This window comes from Agelaius phoeniceus, chromosome 6 (assembly GCF_051311805.1).
Source record: "Agelaius phoeniceus isolate bAgePho1 chromosome 6, bAgePho1.hap1, whole genome shotgun sequence".
Classification (NCBI taxonomy): Eukaryota; Metazoa; Chordata; class Aves; order Passeriformes; family Icteridae; genus Agelaius; species Agelaius phoeniceus.
This window is the reverse complement of record NC_135270.1, coordinates 43,808,068-43,826,571: the sequence shown is the minus strand read 5'-3', so window position 1 is coordinate 43,826,571 and position 18,504 is coordinate 43,808,068. Positions and strand designations below refer to the sequence as shown.

Below are 18,504 nucleotides of genomic sequence, written 5' to 3'. Positions count from 1 at the left end.
GAAATAGCCATAAGCCTGCAGCATGTTTTTTTGTTTTTCCTGCTCTTTATGAGGTTATAACTTCAAGGTCCCAGAATTCTAAATATGTTACAATTTATCAAAAACATGATTTTAATCATAAAACTATGTGAATGAAGTAAAAAGGAAAAGCAACTCATGACATAAGCCACAGAATTCCAAAAAAATATTTTCTAATATGAAAAATTATGTATGTGCATATACGTGCCAATGTCTATAATTGTCACACATGATGATACAAGATATTAGGATTTTATCTTGTAGAGACTGTAAGAAACTTTTCTAATATTTTGTCACAGTGAATTATTTTCCTTAGCAAAATTGTTCCATTTTAGTGAGAGGAGGTAATTATTGTGAGTCCAAATAGTCTGCAGTGTTCTACAGTAACTTTTCATATACAATTGCATTGCTTTGACAGTCAGTTTTAGTTAATTTTTAGGCAGAATCTCTTTGATTTTTTCATTCAATTCTAAAAATGCACCAGAAGATTTATTTCAGGATAGAAAAGTTTATCTGTAAATCTTAAAGCTCTTTTCTCCCCAGTCAAACTGTGTTCTTGAGGCTGTTTTTTAGTCACTTCAACAGCCCATGCTTGAAAACAATCGTATCACTGACACTTTTAATCTATTATTTGATCAGCTGAAAAGAGGCGTTGTGAAATCTGTAAAATAAAAAACTCAATGACTGTTTTACACAATACTTTTTCGATCAGGCCATGAGACAGGAATTTGAATTTACAAGTTGCATTTTTCATTTTGCAGAGCTACTAGAGAAGACACACAGAAGAGAAGAAGAAATGGGAGCTCTCCAGGTATATTTTCTGCTCAATTAACTAGCTACATTTTTTGTTAAATTTCTTTAAACATATTGTATTACAGCATTATGATTTTCTGAACTGCCTTATAGCTTAAATTCAGATTTGGAAATATATGCAGACAAATACAGACCCAATAGCTGGTAATACTCACTGCTGAGTTTTTTCATTGGTTGGGTTAAATTCTCTGGGCTGTGTTACTTTCTTTTGTAAAACTGAATAAAACTGAAAGTAAAGTATTCCAAGTAAGTATTTAAAGCCTCTGAAGCACTGAATGTTCATAGTCACCTTTCTGAGGAAGAATGGACCAGTCAGTATTTGCTAGGACCTAATACAATATTTTAAATCCTTATTGTATGTCATCTAGCAGTAAAGTTGTTTGTGCTAAGCACTTCAAATTTGTGCTTAAAAACTTTTACCCTAAGCTCAGCTTTGGAATAGTATTTAAGCATTGCAGTCAAAGAAACCATACTCCTTTCAATTTAAAATGACTAAGAAAGCAAAAACAGGCTGGAATGTCTGAATTGTGAGGCTCAGGAGGCTATGAGGGAGGGTAATGTGTGTATTCTTCAGAATACAGAAAGAAAAAAACCTAATTTTTAACAACAAATTGCTCCAAACAATACCCAATATGAACATTAAAAAAGTTTACATGCAATATGAAGAGTATCAATGAGTCAGCATTCTGTAAATGTATTGAAAGCAGGACATTTGTGAGGGAATTGATGAAGATAAGGCTCATAAGGAAAATGACATTATGTATTGACCTCAGTTTTGACCATAGGATTTTGTTTGAAGATAAGCCTTCTCTTCTCATATAATAAATAGAAGGCATTTTGAGGGCTAGAGGTATCAAAGAAGTTAGTGTACAAACAGTTTGATCCAGTAAGAAGAGACAAGTTGCAAGACCCAGAAGTTGCACAACACACCAATCCAGCTGTTTCCTGTTGTAACAAAAATCTTGGCCTGGCTTTCTGGCAGCTCAAGTTCAACAAGGCTGAGGGCTTGTCTGCGTAAGCAGTTTACACAGGTGCATATCTAATTACATCAATGTAAAAAGATCTCCTTTCATGTGAAGCAATTCTGCATCTGCTTTCATGTGAAGTTTCATGGTTGACAAATTGTTCTAATGATATTACTTCTGATTGAATGAGGAGTAATTTTAGACTGCAGGAAGTTGCATCATAGTAGTGTCTTGCATGGCTCTATGTGCCTGCCTGCCTGTCATGTTCCTGATTAAATTGCTTTATTCCTTTCCCTAGCTGGCAGTTCTGTTTAAGTGTGTGAATTATATTGCTCTGGCTGCTGTTCTTTCATATTCAAATGCTTGATAGCAGTTTTTTCTCCCTTCAGATATCCATGCTTTCACAGTCAAGTGGTGTATAAATTATCCATGGTAAATTTCCTAATACATTAGATGCTAGTCCAGAAAATTATCTGCTGAGATTGTAAGAGTTTATTATACTTTTAGAGTTTGGCAACTATATCATGCACTTTATTTAACGCATGAGTCATTTTGAAAACACTCTTTATTCTATCATTGGAAACATCCTCACTCTAAGACCTTTTTTTCAAAGAAGTCCTCTTTAAATGAAAAAAAATTATTTGAATTGATGTTCATTATCACCAGAAGTTTATGAGCTCTGTAAATACCATCTTTTTTATGGTAATGAGTATGTACTTCATTGCAGAATCTTTAAATAAATACGAGTGTTTGCCACTGCAATTTTGTGGAGGAACAAACATCTCAGAATAAAAATTTCTGAGTTTTCAATATAATACTTTTTGTCATAAGTTTGTTCTGATGCATGGAAATAATCTGTATCTCAGACCTACTTCTGAGGAAGAATAAAGACTTTAGCAGGTGATAGACTACCTTCCCTAAGAAAAAATTGAGTAATATTTGAGTAAGGTAAGAGTTCCTGTAATGTCTTAATGGTCACGTACTCTAAATGGGGACTCACCTAAACACTGGAATATATGTTTTGTCAAATAACTTTAAATACCATACTTAGTCAGGATATAGTACTATCTTGATTTTACTAACTTCATATTTTTCTTAAAAATACTTCAAAAAGGGAAAAGTATGTTGAAATATATACAGAAAATTAGTTAATTCTGGGTTCTCTGTATTTTGTGCTGGATTACAACTGACACAAGTTTATTTGTTTGACTAATGTCATCCTGTTATTAATAAAACATTATTCAGAGCTATTTCTGGATGAAAGAATAATGATATAGAATTTACTTTTTAGTTTTCTAAGGAAATGCGTAAAAGAAAACTAAGCCTGATGCTAAGGTGATATGAATTCCAAATCATGCTAGATTTACAGTCAGAGATGATCAAAAAAAGAAATAATTTTTTGGGGTATGTAGGAGTAAAATCAGCTATATTGAAAACCTAATGCGCTAATTAAAAAATATATTGTGGAGTAATTTTTGTAAAATCCTTTCTCACCTTGTTTCTGGATGGTTTCTTATTTTTGGGGCAATTTTCTAAGTGGAATAGTATGATAAAGACATCCAGTGAAGTACAACAGTTCCTACTCAGTGAGTGTTTTACAAAAAGCTCTATGTATGAGACCACCAAAACCCCCAAATTAATCCTATTCATCATTCTTTGACTTACACTGTGTTTATATTTTTCGCTTTCTAATGGCATCTTGTATTTTGTTTTTAGGAACGTATTATGGCCTTAGAAATGGTAAGTTTCTTAAATTAATTTCCAAACCAATCCCAATTACATTGCTGATAATTTGTCTAAATTATGAGAGCATTATTTATATATATACTTTTTAAAAAGTTGCAGTTCTGAGTTTTTAACTGTCATTTTACTTTTAAGAGAAGATGGGATAATTTTGCATTGCAGCTCTCTGTGTAGATCTTTACTGCAGTATTTTTGTACTCATTATATGAAATACAATGTATTTCAGTGTTGTTATTTTTCTATACAGTTCAGTCCTCATCCCATCCCTGGGAAGAGAAATGTTGTAGATTTTATCCATACAAAAGATGTTATGTTTCTAACACTTCTAATGTTTGAGGTCCATGTGATAGATCTAATTATTTCAGTGACTACTCTGTGTGCTTACTTGTTTGGTCAGAGAGGTGCAGGACAGAATCAGTTCATCTGCTCATATCCACACTGCAACTAAAAGAGTAAAGGAACGTAATTTTAACCACTAATTAATATAATTTAATGTGACATTAAGTTGGAAGAACAAAACCTTATGCTTGTACATGCTGTGAATGCATTTTCCAGATGTCCCAGGTAGTCAGTCTGTCAGGTGGAATAGCTGGAATGAGTTTTAGCTTGCCCTATGAATTTGGAACCATTCTTCTTTCCCTTCACGTAGGAATGTCCAATAAAATATCACAAATTGTATGTATCAGGCCCACAGTTCCTTTTCCTGAGAAATCTAGAAAACTTCATCTAAAGAAACCACTACTGAGACAATATCAATGCTGCAAGTATAAATTCTAAAATTTACTTGTGCAAATTACTACTTTATTCTTTCTGATAGTCTCTGCATCTCTGAAAACAGTTTCCAATTTCAAAAATGTATTTTAAATGTATTCAATCTATTAAAAACATCTTTCATTCAAGTCATGAAAGGCCCTTTGGAAATTAGAGTGCTGTGCTGCAACACCTGCCTTGTGGAAGCAGGAAGCTAATGCTGATGTTCAGTGTCCTGGCACTTCACACGGTGCTGTGTCAGGTGTTGACAGGACATTAATTCTGTTCAGGACCTTCTCTTATTCATGGTTTGCTTACATGACAACCAGTCAGGCATGTATCCACTGACATCCATTCTCACAAACCATGAGTTAAACTGCCTGCAAATTCCTTGTCCTTTCTGCTTCCAGAGCTATTTTGACACAGGCAGAGGACAGTTGCTTGCAAGTACCCCAATGTCTTGCAAATTCTGTCTCTCTTTTGTGACAAATTTTTCTATTTTTTCTAGAACTTTTCTCTTTCTTTATACTTCCAATGTCTCCGACTTTAGAAAGGAAGATTTGTAAATTATTGTTCAGATAGAAGAAAAGGATGACCTGTTTATCATACTATCCCACTGTTCTCCCTTTCTCTACAATCTACTCACTTCCAACTCCTGCACTTGCTAGTAAAATTGTTGTAGTGGCCATGAGATGAACTTGCCAACTTAGATAATAAAAAAAAATGTTGGGAAAGAAATGTTACATGAACCTTTCAGATTCCACTCAGAGCTCTGGGTGAATTAACCTTCCAGGCATAGCTTAATTTAATTCAGTGGTTTTGTGAGTTGCAGCAAATGAGGAGGTCCCTTCCCTCTCTCTGAGCCCTGTCAGCTCCTTCTCCTCTCAGCATTCTCTTTGAGCTGGAAGCTCCATCTCCTGTCTACAGTACTTGGCAGTTTCTTGGGTCTTCTATTTCCTTAGCCAGCTCCTGTTTCCAGAGGAAAGTGCTGTTATTATGAACCTCCTTCAAGATACTACACATGATCCAATCACTCCCTTAAGGAGCCTGAGAACAAATAGTACCCATTTAGAAGAAGCTTTTGGATATTTTGGTTCTTTTTTGCAATCAGATCAATTTTGCTGTATGATTCGATAGGTATACCGCTTCTTGCTCCAGTGAGTTGTGCAAGTCAGGAGCAGAAGCTGGAAGGTGAGGAAGAACAAGGTTTGTTAGACAGACTCACTAGTGGATATAAAAGGAGCTGAAGAACCTAGATGTTTTCTGGAATAATCCTTCAGCTCTTGAGAAGTGCCAGAGAACTAACAGATACAGGCAAAACTGAGATTTTGCGTATCTAGAGATTATGTGTTTTATTTGGCTTTTTTATTTGGTTTAATGCTGTTAATTAAAGTGAATTTAATTATTTAATAGCTATTAACAAGTAAATATCCTAATTACTTTAGCAATCAATTATTTAGTCTGACATTTTGAGAGAATGAATATGATTAATCTTTCAATTAAATGAGTTATTCTTGAGTATAGTTTAGTTGTTACATACAGGATTTGGCTCTATTTGTAGAGGAAGGTGTATGATTTTTTGGAAAAAAAAATCTGCATTGTATTCTCAGATGAGGCTACAGTGGAAAGCATATTTATTTCTCATAAAGATGTCAGGATGAATTTTGTAGGTGTACACTGCTACTGTGCAGTGCTTGGGATTTTAGTGGTTTTCTATAAAGTATTCTGTTCTTTGTTTGCATAAGCTGCAAGTCATGTTCCTCTGCCTTACTAGTACTAGTCTGACATAGAAGACTGCAAAATTTAATTTGAAATTAACCACATCCTGAAGTTATTCCAGTGAACATATGCATTCTATATCCTTTGATCAATAAAACAGCTTGTTGCTTTCAATAGAGAACCCAGAGTGAGGTTACCACTTTTCTAAGAATACTTGGATCAGACTTTTCTGGACACAATTCAGCTTTTTGTTACAATATCCATAAATCTAGGTTAATGTTGGTAATGCTGTAAGTATTCAGCAAAATTGTTATCTTAATATGAATTTTTGGTTCAGTATGAACATTTATGCATTTTGTTGTAATGCATTTTTATGTTCAAGAAAGTAAGGTTTTGAATACCAGTAAAACAAATTTCTGTCTGCATCCACTGAGCAATGTAAAAGCTATTAGATTATTCTCTTGTAGTAGCCGGCTCAAATTTGCATCAGTTTTATGGTTTATCATCCAATTTAAAAGAAGAATTGGAAGGATAACAATACCAAATGCATTTTGTAGAGAGATTATGTGACTGCCTGACACTATCCATTTTTATGTGCTTGTTCTTCATTTCTGTCTCTCTCTGTGTGCCTTCCATCAATAAGTAAGTCTTGCTGTCAGCTCTTGAGATTATTTCATGATTTTCATACTTAGCTTGTATGAATGTTGAGGAAATACTGAATGGAAGGGTTAATACTTTCTTTTCTTCTTTGATTCTGTAGTGTCTTGCCAAAACTACTATTACATCAAAGGCTTTCTGGTCCTCCCAGGACACAGCCATTCTTTGATCTTAAAAAAATGACCAGGAGCAGTTTGAGATCCTCTGTCCTGCCTGCCTCGCCCCTTCCTTTCCTTTCATCGGGGAGCCAGTGTGTCACTTCCCTTTGCTGGGCTTCCCAGAGCCTTTCCTCTGCTCATTACCACCAAGTGACTTCTGTGTGCTGTGGGCTGGCAGCCCACTGTTTCTTTCCTCCTAATGCTCAGCTTTCTCTTCCCTTCTTCCTTGATGTTATCTTCTCAGCATACGTATTTATTGCTCTTGTTTAATACCCAGCTACTTGTCCACCCTCTGCCCCCTACTATTTGGCGTTTATCTTGTTCTTTCAGGTTTTTTCTAATGCAATCACCCCTAGTTTTCTAGCCCCCAGAGTGAAAAGCATTTCCTGTGTTCAGATGGAACCTCCTGTGTTTCAGTTTGTGCCCACTGCTTGTCACTGGGCAGCACTGACAAGAGCCTGGCTCCCTCTTCTTTACACCTTTCCTTCAGACCCATGTGCACATTGATGAGACCTCCCAGAGCCTTTTTTTCTCCACACTAAACAATCCCAGCTTTCTCAACTTTTCCTCACAGGAGAGATGCTCCAGTCCCTTAAAAATTTGTTGTCCTTTGCTGGACTGGCTCTTGTACATCTCTTTTGTACAGAAGAACCCTGAACTAAAGCCAGCACTCCAAATGTTGGCTGACTAGAGGAGAGGGATCACTTCACTTGACTTGCTGGCAATGCTCCTAGTGAAACCCCTACATGGTCTATCTGTGTTCCTTTCAAAATTAGGAAAATGTGTTCCCCATGTTGCAAATATAGAACATTTTTGCCAAAGTTTAATAAACCAAAATGCTTCGTTTTTTTAATTAGAGAAAGTAAAAATCTCAGGGAAAATGCTTATTGCAAAAGACTTAAGTTATCTAAAATTATTTATTTCAGTTGAACTAGGAGTAGTAGTATACAGCGTTCTCATTTTTTTTTTTAAAGTAGTGGGTATATGCATGTAACTGTAATTTTAAAGAGAGATTCTATGAGTTCCTTCCACAGGATCCTCATGAGAAATCAGAGAATCACTGAGGTTGGAAAAACCTCCTGTCCAATCTTTGACCGAACACCACCTTGTCAACTAAACTATAGCACCAAGTGCCATGTCCAGTCATTTCTTGAACACTTCCAGGGATCACCCTCCACCCCCTCCCTAGGCAGCCCGTTCTAGTGCCCTTTCAGTGAAGAAATTCTTCCTAATGTCCATTTTAAGCAGCTTGAGACCAATTTCTTGTCCCGTCACTTGCCTGGGGAAAGAGACCAACCCCCACCTGGCTACAGCCTCCTCTCAGTCAGTTGTAAAGAGTGATAATGTCCCCCAAGTCTCCTTTTCTCCATGATAAACAACCCAGCTCCCTCAGCTGCTTCTTATATGAATTATGTTGGCCTTTAATCTGTGGAATATGTATCTGAGTTCTTCCACAGAACATAACTTGATAAGACATAGATTTGTGCTTTATTTTTCTTGGTTTGGTTTGTATATCATAAAATAAGTTAAATTTTGTTTGACAGCAGACTATTGACTAGATGTTTCTTAAGTGCTGCTAAGTCCTTCATTTTAGATTTAAATGCTTCCAATTTGATCTAGGTATAACCATAGGAGCACAGGCATCAGTTACACCTATTACACCTATTTTTCTTTCACTACTGGGAAGCTTTTCATTAAAATAGGGAAATCCATAAGGAAAACTCCTAATTCTTTTCCTACTCTGACACTGATTTGCTGTGAATCCTTGTTTAAATCACTTCTCTTTCTACTTTAATTTTTCTCACCTGAAAAACTGAATGATATTTCTTCTTTCCCATGAAGGCTGTGTTAATTTAATTTTTGCAATGCTTTCTGGAAGGCTTGATGAAATACTGTTGGCCTAAAAAACTTTAACATAAATTCCATGTAATGGTTTTTAGCCTGCAATGCTTCATAATGTTAAAGATGAGCAACAAGGAAGTCTTTACCCCTTTTGAGAATGTGTTCTCACTAACATTGCATTACTTTGCACACTCTACTTCTTGTGTCATATTTCTTTTAGTTCCTAGGAATTATATCTGGATGTCTCTGATCAAAATCTTAGTAAACGATAAAGAATGGATTCTCAAAAACTACTGCTATGGACCCCCAGAGTACTTGGAACACTGACTGATGATTCACAGAAAGCTAACTTGCCAAAAGACAACAGTGTCCTCCATGTTTCCAGCTGCTAGCATGCATCAAACAACTGCAAATTCATAAAATAGTTTCCTAATATTTTCCCATGTAAACATTCCCCTAGTTAGCACAGGGATGTCATGTGCTTATGAATGAGAGAAAAGACAGTCCATGTCATTGCAAACAGGAAAGGAAGCATTCATGAAGTTCCTTTAATTAAAATGTGGTCCACCCCATGCAAAAACATCTGGAATCTAAATAGAATGTTCAAGTAGTTTGACATTGGCAATGCATTGTTAGCAAGGTCATTTGTTTTCCATTAGTGTAGTTTTTGCTTAAAAAAAATTTACTTGTTGAAACTCTCATGAAACAATGTAATACAGAAAAAAAAGCCAATTGAGCATTGAAATTGTAATTTGATAAAGTTACATGTGTTGCCTACCTTTGTATAGGTAATTTGACTTCTTGATGTGCTGAAATCATCAAAACAGTGGTATATTTGGAATCATGATATATGTGGAATATAAAGACATAAAATACATTTTTCTGTTTTCTCTGAACTTTCCCTCTCAACATATGATGTACTATTCACAGAATGTTCCAGCTATTGTGGAGTTTGCCTGGTGTATAAAAGTCAGCAGAGCACCTCAGGCCTCTCAAGCAGAACCACCTGCTTAAAAGAAAAGTATTTGATTTATCAGTGGAGAGCTAGAGATTGAAGCTGATAGTGCATAGTTTTACAGATCTTAACAGGGAAAGCAAAGAATACTTTTAAACATGCTGTGTGCATCCTGTTCTTTCTATTTTGGTATTTAATACATTAAGGTCATTTAAAAATAAGTCATTTTAGGTCACCTCTAACACTGTATTTTTTGTTTGAATTGTAACTGCCTGCTGACATGCATTGCAGCCAGTTAAAATGATGTTGCATTTAATCTTTTTATGGTTATTCTTTGGGGATTAGCTAACTGGTACTTAAATCAACTCTTATTTTAAGAAAAATATCTGTGCAATACAGATAGCCATTTGTTTTTACCTACTTCAGAAAAGAAAGGAGCACTGTACTTGAAAGTCAATGAAGTTTGGTTTCTGGTTTATGTTTATCTGTTTTCAATATATTGACTATAAAGGCAAACCTCAGGAGTACTATATACAAACCTGCTTTGATTTATTTGCATTTAGCATTGCAGCTTTGAGACTAAAAATAAAATGTGTCTGATTTTGGTTTAGATCTGTCCCTTGAGACAGTGTGAAACCGTCTATTACCAAGAACACATCAGTATAGGAGGTTTAACTGTTCACATGCAGTTTAAACATCAAAGTGTTTGTATGAAGTCATGGAAAATAAGTAATTTGTTTTGTCATTCTCTGTGAAAAATAGAATGCCCCTTTTAAAAGTAAATAGTCTTTATTTTAAAAACAGAAAGATTAGTAGCACTCAGTCTATCGAAGAGCACTGCTGTTAAGTAAAATTCCATTAATACTGCCTCAGTACAATGGGTGTTTTTTCCTCTTATCAGTACCATCAGTGCACTGGGTAAGTACCTGCTGTTGCTTATTATACAGAAGTAGACAGATGTGATTGCTGTCTTTAGGATTATTTTTATGCATTATGGCATACAGCTCTCTGATTTCTGGGAAAAAATTTAACAGTACTTAATTGGCCTCTATATCAGGTGTTTCTAGCATCCTTGTCCATGTTTTATCTGTGTGGCTAAATCTGTCTTTTTAATAGAATAGAGTGTAGTCATTAATGATACAAGTATGGCATTTGAACCATCTTGAGGAGGTTGCTGTGATTTTCAATAATTACCAGGCCACTTCTATGGTCCAGCTAAAAGCTCTTTCATCATCTTTCCCTCACATTCTTCAATGTATTTCTTTGTTGCCACCTTCCTTACTGAACCTCTCCTAACAACAAAAGTTGCTTTTTTTCTGTTTTTATTTGCACATTATTATTTTATTTTATTTTCATTTGTTTTATGGAAAAGACACATTTCTGTCCCTGAAATTGTTAGTGTGTGAGTTATCCTATTCAAGTCCCTCAAGACTGCTCAGAAGACTGTGAGAATTTTACAATATAAAAAGAACCGTTCTGGTCAAGACCAAAGGTCAGTCTAGCCCAGCTATTGACATTGCAACAATGGCCCATGTAAAATCCTCAGGGAAGACTGTATGAGTAGGACTAACATGTATTTTGTTTCCCATTCATTCATTCTGATTCCAGCTGTTCAAAGTTCAAAGGCTTCCAGACTTAATGTAGTTTCTGTGAATTTGGAACCATTCTATCGTCTTCCTCATTGATGAACTTGCCCAGTTTTCTGCTTAAAGCCATATAAAATTTTCTATCTTTATGTGACTTCTGTTTTTACACAAATTGGTAATTAGTCTTCGCAGGCATCTCTCTTACTGGCTGAAGAGTCCTATTCTTTAGAGTATTGTGTTTATAATTTCTCACTTGGAGACAGGACGCCATGGCTTTGAAAATTCTTGTTCAACTTCTCTGACCTTTCCCTTTTTCCCTTTTGAAATAAAAATCTACATCTGCACTCAGCAGTCAAGATGCAATTGGATTAATGATTTGGGACAGTTATTTTTTCTGGCTTTTTTTATCCTTTCCTGATTATATTGAGTGTTGATTTTGGTTTTCTGATTGATACTGAGCACTGCATTAGCAGATTCTTGGTAATATGCATCACTACCCATGATCTGTTTCCTGAGCAGCAATGGTTACCTTAGAGCCCATCATTTTGAATGTGAAGTTAGATTTAAACTTTAGGAGTGTAAAACACCTTTCAGAAATCCAAGTAGCTTGTACCATTCTTTATCCACATGATTCTTAACAAAACCAAAAAACCAAAGGCTGAACATGCATCTAACCCAAAGGCTGGTCTTCTTTTGCTTTCAGGATTATATTTAATGACATAACTAATAAGGATTAGCAGAGAAACAGCTAATTTTTTTTCCACTACAAAAAAGTGCATGAAATACAGGGGATATATTTAGGAGACACTTTGGAAGAACAGATGATTAACATCTTCCTTAAATTCATTTACAGACAATGTTGACATGAGGTCTTGGCATTGAAATTAGAGAAGGAATTGAAAAATTAATGGCTTAAGGCATAGGCTTACACCTAGGGCCTGAGTTCTTTTTTATGAGAACAGATCAGAGGTCATCTGTATTAAAACAAGGTGGGTAAATGGATAGATAGATATCTATATACATATCTTTGCATACATGTAATTGCAGAAACAAAAGAACGAGTCTCATATTCTCTATCTAATTTAGTTTATTGGTACTGAATATTGACTACAAGTTCAGTCCAAGTTAGCTGCAAATTAATCCCATTGTTTATAAAATTTGACCTTTTTTTGTTATGAGTATTTCTTAAAACCTAAAAACCAGAATGTTAGGAACTAATAATGAGGTTGACGTCACTGCTTTTAAACAGATGGTGTGTCTTCATTTAGGTTACCTTGTTCATTTCTGATTCTACACTCCTCACTCCTAGCCTCCATCTTTTTAAAGTTGATGGCACTTGTGCAGAGAAGCTCCCATTGAGTTTTCTTCTCCTGTTGTGGCTGAAACTTTTAGTCTCTGGGATCTAAATGGAATGTTTTTCATGGTGGTCAGACTGAGATTTTCCAGAACTAGTAACAGAGCTTTTGTAGTTAAGAGCAAGTTAACTTGGTTTGCACAGGACTTACAGCATAATATTGGATTTCAGGATTGATGGATTTTATTTGTTTTAAGATTTTGCTTTAAAGTACCAAGGCAGTAATATGATTAATGAAGCCCATTACTGGTAGACTGAATACCAGACTAGCAGAACCTTATCAATAGAAATGTGATTTTGAGAATTATGGAGGAAATACTGTTGTTCAGAAAGTACAAACAGTTCTGGTTTTACTTGCTCTTTGGCAAATAATAGAAGGGCAGCCTTTGAGAAGATGCAGAGGCATCTGACCTGTGGGACATGACTGTTCTTTGTGCATGATAACCAACTTCCTCTGCACACAAAACCATTATATTTATCTTCTTCAGTTCTTTGCAGTTTGCAATAGGCTGCATTTTTTGTCTGGTGGGTGTGAATGTGAAATCTTAATGTTAAGGCCAAACCTAACTCTTCCTAGAGTGGTAATTCAGTAGTACATACCATATGCCTAATATGGTATGCCTAATTTTTCAGTAGTACATACCATATGTGTGTGTGGTAACCAAAACTGCACACAGGACTCAAGGGGGTCATAAAAGGAAATCAGGTTTGATAATAAGAGGATTTTCCTGTCATGAAATGAAGACGGATGTGAGCAATGATGATGTTGTCTCTCAGGTGTTTTTCAATACCTCCTAGCATAATCTATTCCATAACTTTACCAGGCAGTAAAGGGAAACTGACAGTCTTGTAATTCCTGGGATTCCTCTTTCTTGCCCTTCTTTAAAATTGTGACAAGGTTCGCCAGCTTCCAGTAATCTGGAACTGCTCCGGATTCCCAAGGCCACTCAAAAAATATCAAGAGAGGTTTTGTGATGACATCAACTGGCTCTTGAAGAAATCTTGAATGAATGCCTTCATGCCCCATAGACTTGTAGGGATGCAACTGAAGCAGCAAATCCCACACAAGTTCAGGGTCGACTGGGAGTTGATCATCTCACAGTCATCGTCCTTCTGCTCAGTGCACTGTGATCCCCTTGGTCGATCATCCTCTATTAGAGGACAGAGGCAAAGAATGCATTAAATGCCATTGCCTCTGTCCTTGTTTGACCATCCTCATCCTGTAAAGGGATGAGGGTTTTCTTGCACTGCCTATTGCCATGAATATATTTTTAAAAACTCTTTTTATTGTCCTCCACATTTCTGGCCAGCTTCAATTCCAGTAGAGCTTTGGCTCCATGAATTTTCTCCCTGCAGTGACAAGCTGTACGGTGACTCTGTGTTCTTCCCATATCAGTAATGTCTCTTATTCTAGTCCCTGGAGACAGCAGACTTCCCTGTGAGCTGGCTCCAGTCTGCATAAGGAGGCCCTCCATTTGCTTTAGAAGGATGTTTCCTATTACAACTACCCTTCATTTTCCTGTTAACAGAGGTCTTGGTGCAGAGTACAGGTGGTGTTGTTTTAGGAGGCCACACTATCCCAGAAGGACTCCACTCACCTCATCAGTAGTCTGGCCTTCTGGTTCCAGAGCCTCACATGTATTGTAGAGGGTGCCAGTCCTGCCTGTCAAACTCTGAGAAGGTGGAGGAGCCTTCCTCCTCGTACATGCTGTGACCTGCTTCCAGCCTTCACCTTCTAACAGACCTTTGGCTAACAGTCCTTTGACTAATTACCCTGCAGGGTTCTGAGTGCATCTGCTTCTCCACTATAGAGGAGGTTCATGACTCCTGAGAGTCTTGAGACTGTGAGACACTGAAAATAACAGTTTGTCTTTTGCTTGTTTGCTCAAACAGTATGTAGCCTGTTCACTTCCTCCTGTAGCTGGCGATCAGCTCCTTAAGCACAGCTCACCTTCTGCAAAAGAGTTGTGAGCCCCAGCCTCATGAAGAGGTACCAGGCACGTGTGGCAGCCTCTGACCTGGAGAGCTCCATCTCCCATCAGCAGGTCTGGATGGCTGGCTGGAGCCTCTGGCATGGCTGCTTCAGTGAGTCCCACAGCTGCTTGTGATTGAGCTTTAGGGCGAGTCAACACCCTAACTGAGGAAGCTTGAACTAGTATGCTAATAAGACTGGGGTTTGTAATATGTGAGATGGCTGAAAAAATGGTTTTGTTTTTAATGTTTTAACTTGTGTTCTGTTCTTTAGAGTACCCGAGTGGCTTTAAACCACCTGGAGTCTGTGCCTGAGAAACTGAGCCTGTTAGAAGAGTGCAGAGATACTGGGGTGAGAAAGATTTCATTTGACTCTCTCAGTGCTTCTAAAATATTTTGGTTAATTAATAATATCTATGATGTACAGATAAGTTGTTTAATAAGATATTTACAGTTGCATATGTATGTATTATATAGACAGAAACATACTGAAATTTATTTTCATGTTTATATGGATCTTTTTGAAGTTATAAATTTAGTTCTAATTATTAATACTGCTCCATAATGTAGGCAAACATGATAACTGGGCATAACAGGTCATGTGTTAATTACTGTTTCAGAATATTTTTATGGAGCGGTAAATTCTGATATTACATGTTAAAAAATGAAAGTTTTATAATTTAATGAATTATGCCAGTTGTTTCAATATTTAACCTAATGAGTGAAATAGATGATCTTTATAACTTTTTTGTTTTGTTTTGACATAATTACAATACTTGTTACTTATTTTTGCAGCACCATTATCCAATCAAGATGTGTTTGGACACAGTAGGGTATATTGACAGTAGCAGTGACATACTGTCAAGAGTGATAAGGCTCAGGCTAGATTTTCAGTGGCTAAGTGGCTAAACCCCTGTACCATAGTTACTTTCCATTTATGAGATGGGTGGTTTAATAGAAAAAAATCTGTAGCTTCCTTGCACAAAATAAATTTTAAATCAGTATTAAACCACAGATCAACAAATACATAATGATTTGCATTTTATTTGATATGTAAAATTTCTTAACCTGTGGTTGTCATAAATATTTCAAAGCATACTTGTTTGGAGCATTATTTATTTTGTGTTCTTGCACGAGGTCATCAGATAATAATTCTACACCATTTTATTGCTGTCATCATCAACAGATTTGGTAATGCAAGTACCGGTTAAAATATTGGGGTTTTTTATGAACAATATTGTTGAGATGTATAGTTTTAATTTCACATTCCACGTATCCCCAGAAGAGCTTTTTTGCTCTGACAGAGGTTTATGTTTACCTTCTGTTTCTACTAAAAGAAAAATTTTGTTCTCAGCATGCATCTGCAATCTCCTTCACGCTTGCCCTCTCACACTTAACACTGCTCTGAAATTACACTGTAATTTTCTGGTTTGCTGTAGTTATAACAGCCAATATTTGTGAGATTGGAATGAAAAATCTTTGGTTTCAGTCGGGCTTTGTCCTTCTCCATCATGCTTAATTTTTTAAATATGGTTTTCTGAAGATGAGCCCCTACCAACACAGTGTTTTGTTTAAGAAATAATTTATTATTCAAGAGGGCTAAGCTTTATGCCTTAGCTTTGAGAAGGGTGTCAGTTTGGAGCTTTGTTACTGTTTGCAAATAACATATTGGATTTTTTTGTACAATAGCTAGCAAGGTCTTCCTTCAATGTTTTCATAGGAAGGGAGAAGGCAAGAGGAAGTAAGTTTTGGTAAACCTCCCGGGTTGTCTAGGAGGTTTGTTAATTCAAGTGAATTATGTTGTCTTGTTGAAAATACTGTTTTGGCCATATTCTTAGAACTGTTTTTTCTTCAAGTGCTTGTTTCCGTAGTGTTGAAATTAATTTTCCACCATTGGAGAATTTTTCTTAGAAGGTATGTTATTGCTGAAGTTTGGAAAGTGTTACAAGAAATCATTTGACAATTAAGGATAAGGCCATTTTCATTTTGATCTGCATGTATTTTAACATTATTTTTCTGTGCATAGCATTATGCTTTTGTATGATGCCTGTAGTTCAGCCTCTGAAAGTTAGTTCTTAATTCGTTCTTGCTGTGGTGAAAATCCTTGATGATATCTGTGTTTACAATAGTTAGAACTTCTAGCTACTTTTTACATTATGAAATCATCTAAATCTTTAAATTAATTTCTAGGAGTCCCATTGCCGAAGGGAGATGATTGAGGAGAGGTATATGAGGTATAAAGACATAGTGACTTCTTTGCAGCAACAGCTGGAAGATTCAAAGCAAAGAGTTGGGCAAGTCAAGGTATGTGTGTGTACTCCACTTCTGTGTCCCAATTATTTTCAATCAGTAAATAACCTTACCTTTTTAACTCCTAGTACAAACACAGACTGAAATCATGCATGAATGTTTCTGTTTCATATAGCTGCCATGGCTGATGGCATGGCAGGTATATTGACATGGCATGAAATTTGATGAATTAAAGGTTGCTTTCATTGTACCCATGCCATGGATACTTTCCAAAAAATCTTTCAGCTTTCACAAAAAGGTATCTTACTGTGTCTTACTACTCTGAAGTGTTTACCTGCTTTGTCAAATTGCTGTCTACAGCAATTTTTAATTGTTCAATTTTCTCTCGTCCTTTCAAGTAAAAGGTATAGATAGAAACTGTTTCCCCTATAAAAAGGTTGACTAATTTATAAATTACATGTAGTAATTCTTCAGTAGTTGATATTTGCATTTATTGGAAGCAATTCTGTGTGATGTCTCTTTCATACATAAATGAAATCCAGGCGAACAGAAGGGAAGTGATTTGCTAAAGGTCACTCACTGGACTTACAGCAGTGCTAAGCATGAATAACTAACTCACTACAATACAAATCCAGTGCTCTTCTTTAGAAACTTTGCCTGTAATGAGTTCAACTTTCCAATTATTAACATGCTTTCTTTCCCTTAGTAGCTTGTTCATTGTCTTGTCACTGTCATTATAATAGCAGCTTACTTAGCAGAACTACGATTTCTTATGCAAGTGTTTGAAATAAGTGATCTGACCTGAAGAATCATACTAGTATTTCTGCTACATGACTCAGTCAAATCAGTTTCTTTGGCAATGCATCAAACCTGTGTCCCTAAGCAATTGAGCTCAAATTGAGGATCACACACTCTTTGAAAAAGATAGAAAGATGTTTGTGTTCCCCAACTTATATGTAACCGTCTTCCTTCTGTAAAATGAGGACATACTTAAAGCATGTCTTTTAAAAAGTGGAAAAGGTAAAATAAATACAGAATGTTTTAGCTTAGGAAGTTGCTGTTGTGAGAAGGTACTAAGTTACTTGAAAAAGCTATCTTGCTCTTCTGTAAGAAAGAATTGAAAGGAGGAAACAGGCACAATCAGTATGTTGCTGGTGATAATCTACAGTATTTTGAATTTCTTTTCCCTCCACACAAGCATTACTAAGTCAGTAGCTACTGAAATTTGGAAAACATTGAAAAGCTAAGTGGAATGCAATCAGCTGACTGTGGAACATAACATTGCACTAAGCTGACTGAACTTACTGAGCTTGTGTGATTTGAACTCAATAATCAGAATCCAGTACAAAGCTGATTCCAAAACAATTCTCTTTCTTTAGACAACTGAGAGCATTTAATGGTTTCCATTTAGTCAGGCCTAATTGGGTTTTTGCATGACATACAGTACTCTTTGCTGTCACGGCTGCTGCAAATAGAACAGAATGTTCAAAACCAAGTAACAGACGGGTGCTAATCTGATTTCAGCGATCAGGCTAGCTTAGACTAAAAAAAACCTTTTTAATGCTTGCCTTTCTTACCCTCCTTTGAAACTAACTCAAATGCCATTTATTTATTTATTTTACTGTTTGTCAGTTGGGAGTCTCTAAAATTGATTGCTGGAAGAGTGTAGGTTTGAGGACACCAAAGTTGATTCTTTCTGATATTTTTGGTTCACACTGTATAC

At 36.1% G+C, this 18,504-nt stretch overlaps 1 protein-coding gene across 3 annotated transcripts in view; it reads left to right on the top strand.

Moving 5' to 3' along the window:
* CEP128 (centrosomal protein 128) overlaps positions 1-18,504 on the top strand; it is a 104,146-nt gene that overhangs the window by 70,442 nt on the left and 15,200 nt on the right. For all 3 annotated transcript variants that reach the window (XM_077180587.1, XM_077180586.1, XM_054635741.2), the window contains 4 exons: positions 780-829; positions 3,513-3,536; positions 14,806-14,883; positions 16,722-16,835. In XM_077180587.1, the coding sequence (XP_077036702.1) occupies positions 780-829; positions 3,513-3,536; positions 14,806-14,883; positions 16,722-16,835 (266 nt within the window). The remainder of the gene's footprint in view (positions 1-779; positions 830-3,512; positions 3,537-14,805; positions 14,884-16,721; positions 16,836-18,504) is intronic.